Source organism: Limulus polyphemus, unplaced genomic scaffold (assembly GCF_000517525.1).
Source record: "Limulus polyphemus unplaced genomic scaffold, Limulus_polyphemus-2.1.2 Scaffold4713, whole genome shotgun sequence".
In the NCBI taxonomy this organism is placed as follows: Eukaryota; Metazoa; Arthropoda; class Merostomata; order Xiphosura; family Limulidae; genus Limulus; species Limulus polyphemus.
The window spans coordinates 55579-61411 of record NW_013670323.1 but is presented as its reverse complement, the minus strand read 5'-3'; the positions used below and the strand labels follow the sequence as shown (position 1 = coordinate 61411).

At 42.0% G+C, this 5833-nt stretch overlaps 1 protein-coding gene across 2 annotated transcripts in view; it reads left to right on the top strand.

Moving 5' to 3' along the window:
• The window catches only part of LOC111088910, a 20621-nt gene extending 14833 nt beyond the window's left edge, over window positions 1–5788 (top strand). For both annotated transcript variants that reach the window (XM_022400207.1, XM_022400206.1), the window contains one exon: window positions 1297–5788. In XM_022400207.1, coding sequence (XP_022255915.1) covers window positions 1963–5325 — 3363 coding nt within the window. In that variant the 5' untranslated portion in view covers window positions 1297–1962 and the 3' untranslated portion in view covers window positions 5326–5788. The remainder of the gene's footprint in view (window positions 1–1296) is intronic.
• Window positions 5789–5833: the final 45 nt, after the last annotated feature.

Here is a 5833-nt window from a genome sequence, read left to right as displayed (position 1 = left end):
CGACGGTGATAGCCCACGAGTTGGTGGTGGCTGGTGTTGGGGCCGGAGCGACGGTGATAGCCCACGAGTTGGTGGTGGCTGGTGTTGGGGCCGGAGCGACGGTGATAGCCCACGAGTTGGTGGTGGCTGGTGAGGTGCAGCACAGATCGCAGGTTTTTATGGATGACAATTATTTTATAGTTTTCAACATTGTGACTCAATCGTTAATAATGGTATTTATAAAATCGTAATTGTGTAGAATGCCTATAATGGCGGAAGAGCAGGGGTGGGCTGCACAGTTAGCGTTCGCACAGAGCGACAAAAAACATGTCGCGTCGGCCTTGACTGGTTTTCACTATAATCTATTACTTCAAAATTGTGGAAAGCTAGTGCAGATAGTCGTCGAGTAACTTTGTGCAAAACTCAACAAACAAATGCGACCTCTGGCGATTAGTTACTGTGGCGTTCACTAGTGTTTAACAATATATTTATATTATCCGGAGTGATGGACATATTTATTGACCCCCTCCGGTGTCAGACGTTACCTAACATTTTCTAGCGGAAATCATCTGGAGCGAGTTCACCGTAATTAGGCCTATTGTGTTCGCTTACGGTGTCTTGGTATGTAGGACTCGTATAATTAGGCCTAGTGTGTTCGCTTACGATGTCTTGGTATGTAGGACTCGTGTAATTAGGCCTAGTGTGTTCGCTTACGGTGTTTTGGTGTGTGGGACTCGTGTAATTAGGCCTAGCGTGTTCGCTTACGGTGTCTTGATATGTAGGACTCGTGTAATTAGGCCTAGCGTGTTCGCTTACGGTGTCTTGATACGTAGGACTCGTGTAATTAGGCCTAGTGTGTTCGCTTACGGTGTCTTGGTGTGTAAGACTCGTGTAATTAGGCCTAATGTGTTCGCTTACCTGTTATTATATTGTGTTGTTATAATTCAATACAATCATAAATACATTATTTCTTTGTATTTCGAGGAATATATATAAGCACAAAATATTATCATTACTATTTTAAAATCCTGAATCCTGGTTATTTTTTTCATCTCTCACAATAAATCGTTTAGACAGAACTGCTGTTATCAGCTTTAATTGTTTTATTTATTTATCTTTTGTAGACGTTTTGAATATTATTATACGGGATGGTTTTACACGTATTAAAGAAGTAAAATTATAAAACGAAAGTAATCCTTTAGATTATCTCGAGATGGCGCTATCAAGTTACAGAATTATTAGTGTAAAGTCACTCAAGGTTGTTGTTGTTGTTTTAAGTTGTTATAAAACTAATTAGATTATCTCGTTATTTTTCAGGGAAATTCGGCTCAAAGCATTTACTAATAATAACGCAAGATTGATCAAGTGAACCAGGAGGAAAGGAGATCAACCAAACGACTACTTTTCGCTCATCTTGTAGTACAATTTCCAGTTACATTCTTTCTAACAGCTCTCAAGAAAACGAAGGAATCAAAACCGCTGGAGAGTTTTTGTTCTCGTAAGGAAGGATATTAATTCAGTGTAAGACGCAGTGCGCACAAATCACATAACCAGCTCATTTCACCTGGGTAACGCCGTTTATAATCTTTAAAATACCGAATTAAAGCGTTGAAGTGTAGTGGTTTTTCCATTCAGAATAGGAACCAGGCGAATAAAAAGGGCTCTTACAGCAGTGGCTGCCTGTGCTTTAAGGCTCTCTCCCCTGAGTCTAAATAGTTTACCATTTAAAAATGATTTTCCTCGATATGAATTAACAACGCCACCACTGGCTTAAAATGTTTATGTTGAGACTCGAGATGCTGATCTCCAGTTTTGATATTATAAGATGCATAAACGCCGTTGATGTTTTGTTTGATTTAAGTATTTTGAATACTGTTTCATTCAAGTAAAACTGAATTATACTGAAACGTGGAAAGGCAGATACAACTTACATTTGGGTTAAAAACAACAATCATGTCATTCGCCCCGTAAACTTTATTAACAATGAAACGGCAGCCCGAAACTAGCGAGAACCTATGCTTGAGATATAATCTAGTACTGTCAGAATGCAATGCCTACGAAACGACCGTGAAAGGGGAAGGGGAATCTAGTATCATTACTGGACCAGTGTTTTCGAATGGTGAAGTAAGTGGGGGCGGCCAAAGATCAATGACGTTTACTTCTTCGTCATCTGAAGCTAACGAGCTCACCGCTGACGACAAGCAAGAGTCTTCGCCGAGCATCCGGAGCAACCAATCGCAGCAGAAGGGAGCCAGTTGTCGGTTAGGGTTAGCGCCGCTCAAGGTAACGTCTGCAGCTGATAGGCGTCCAGAGGACATTCTAGCGTCGGTAGAACGCGAGTCTGGACTATCGCAGAAGTCGGAGCATAGAGAACAGAAAATAGAGAGCCTACAGTCTGACCACGTGGACGAGAACGTCAGCGTTTCACAAGCTTGTGAGTTTGTGATCGATGCGCAGGAACAATGTGACCAATGTCAGGCTAACTACGTCGAAACCGACGTAAATGCTCCTAGAAGTAAGAAAGTCTGTTGTAAATATAGTAACGATATCATCGGAGAATCTGCGGAGCGAACACAACGTAATCAAAGCGTAAAAGTAACGGACACCAATGTTCAGGAACTTCACACCATCATTACCGAAAACGATGTCCAGCTAATGTCCACGCGCGTGAGTCCAAAACGCAGCGAAGTGACACCGTCAGGAACTGAAAATGTTGGAATGGCTTCTTCTCATAATGAGGAAGAAAGTTTGGGTCAGCTGAACTCCGATGATCTTCCAATGAACAATGAAGAGAAGGCTACTACAGACGAGGTTGAATGTGGGTTTAACACACTGACCAATTCGATCGAAGGTAAAGCGTCTATAGTTAGTGACTTAGATCACCGTAATGAAAGAGGATATAATCAGAATATTAGTCAAAATTCTAAACCGTTCAAATCCTCGTTGAAGAAAAGCTATAATCGGTTTAAAAACAGATCGTCTCGAGTTACATTTAGTGAAACTATGACTGTGTTTTCGGAGGAATTTTCTAGACCAAAGGTAGTTGCTATAAGGCCAACAGATTTAACCCTAACCGAAGCATGTTCCGTGTACGAGCCCCCGCCTCAGTATCAAGACTCGTTGGATCTCAACCCCCCAACTGAATATCAAGATACAACGGATGACGTGACTTTTCTTCTGGAAAGAGAGTTTGACACGGTATCCATAGAGACGGCATCAGAGGAAGGAGGTATTACCGAAGTAACCAATGGCAACTGTAACGTCAAAGTGAGGTTAAATAAAGGTAACACAACTGTGGAAACTTGTGTTGTTCGTGATACCTTATCAAGTGTCGGCGAGGATAAAGATGTATGCGTGGAAAAAGCACCACTTTGTACCATTAATCCAGGCGAAGACATCCAAAAAAGACTTGAGTGCGAGACCTTTCTCGAAGAAGAAAAAGAAACTTGCGAAAACGGGAACAGCTCGAAAAACACTGCTGTTCTAACATTGGATAATGTGAGTTCTGACGACAGAATAAGCGACTCGTTGGAATCTAAAACTCGAGAATGTGTGCCAGACGTATTGTCTGGAATCACGGAGCTTGAGACTAAAACCCCCGCTCTGGAGAAACAGCCTTCTAGCCTCTCACCCCCACTGAAACAGTTCAGTGTGGACCTGGTCCATCCCGGGAAGGAAGACGAGGACTGGCAGGCCGAGCTTAATCCACGTAGCTCTATCCAGGAGACAGATAGTGATTCTAGCATGTCATCTCAAGAAACCATCATCATGATGACGTCAGAAGAGAGGAAACGGAACGAGGAACACATTCGGGATAGTTTACGAAGGTACGAGAAGCTTCGGAGACGGATTTTGGGAGACCACGTGAGTGGAAACCTAAACGAAAATTTAACTTATAATTTGCATGGCAGCGAATACAATAAACTAACTGGCTCTTCCCCATTTCTCCGCGACGAAAAACGAAATGAAAGGCTGAAAGAGCACTCTGAACTTCGGCTAAATGGTATCCTTAGAACTAACTCTCAAATTCGCGAAACAATTGAAAAAAATGCTTTGCGCCGCAGTTTACAAAAGAAAACTAAAGCTCGAAAGAAATATTCGCCATCTGGTGGAGAAGTAAATAAAGAGCAATCAAAATCACCCCCCAAATCAGATACGTCATTGGTTGAAAAACTGAAATGGTTGACTAGTGAAATTTCGGAGCAAGAAGGTGAATTAGGAACTGGTACAAATAGTTTACAAAATTATACTTGTAACATCGCTGAAAACCATAATCACGAGGCTGTTAGCTTTGAAGGTGCGTTACCCGAGGAACCGGTAAATGGGAAGGTGCTGTGTGACCAATATTTACCACAGACAGGACGATCACTTCCTGTCATACTTCGAAAAAAACGCCATGTTCACGGACAAGGGAATTTTCAGAAAAGGCCATCATCACTCGGGAATGATTGGGAAGATCTTTCTAGCAGAGACGAAAGGTTAGCTACCATGATGATCCCCAGTGACCTACGGGATTGGAAAATAGATTATCAATCCAGTGGCTTCAGTTCTCCTACTAGTAACGGAATTGCTCAACCTTTTACCAATGGAGGGGTAATTGACGACTTACGCAGTTTCCACGCACCCTCTTTACGGTTGTCGCATGGGGGCAAAAGGGGTGTTCTCACCAGTGGTGCGTCAGATGAGTTGGAACGATTTGTAAAACAGGACTTAATAAGGATTGAGAGGATTCGTAAACGGTATAGTTTATCTGAAGATGACACGGGTCTTGCATTCGGGTTTTCTCGTAGGCCATCAGTTAGGGGAATTCGCCCCCGATTCGGCTCAACAACCGAAATCATGAAACAAATGCAACTTCAACTTGAGCCGCCTGCATTAACAAACATTGGGAACCACGTAACCTGGTGGCCTTACGCAACTGTTGTCAATGGAAACCGCTCACAACAACGAGATCAAAGTTACAAAGCGGCACTGGTTTTGCCAGGAGTTAGAGAAGAGGAAGTCAATGGGCCAGACTTAATTCCTGAAGTGCACAGGAAAAAGGTTTTACCAAAGCGTACCAATATGCGTAGCAGTACCAGTGACATTTTATCGCACCCACAGGCTCGAAACGTTCAAGAAGGCAACCCTGTTCATTTCTACAATGATGGTTTTGCGTCACACAATAGAATAAATAAACGTACAGGAAAGAGAGTTGTGTACTCTCAAAATGAACGGGGTGTCCCAGAGGGAGCTAGTTCCTCACCAAGGGCCGCTTCAGATTCAGTTTTTCACAGAGAGTCCTCTTACGGTAAATCAGAACCCATTAAAGAAACCGGGGTGATATATTACGCTATGAACGTGTGAACGGAAACAAATAAATGAGAACTAATTAAAGAAACCGGGTTGATATATTATGCTGTGAACGTGTGAACGGAAACAAATAAATGAGAACCCATGAAAGAAACCGGGGTGATATATTATGCTATGAACGTGTGAACGGAAACAAATAAATGAGAACCCATTAAAGAAACCGGGGTGATATATTATGCTATGAACGTGTGAACGGATACAAATAAATGATAACTAATTAAAGAAACCGGGTTGATATATTATGCTGTGAACGTGTGAACGAAAACAAACAAACGATAACCCATTAAAGAAACCGGGTTGATATATTATGCTGTGAACATGTGAACGGAAACAAATAAATGAGAACTAATTAAAGAAACCGGGGTGATATATTATGCTATGAACGTGTGAACGAAAACAAATAAATAAGAACCCGTGAAAGAAACCGGGGTGATATATTATGCTATGAACGTGTGAACGAAAACAAATAAATAAGAACCCGTGAAAGAAACCGGGGTGATAT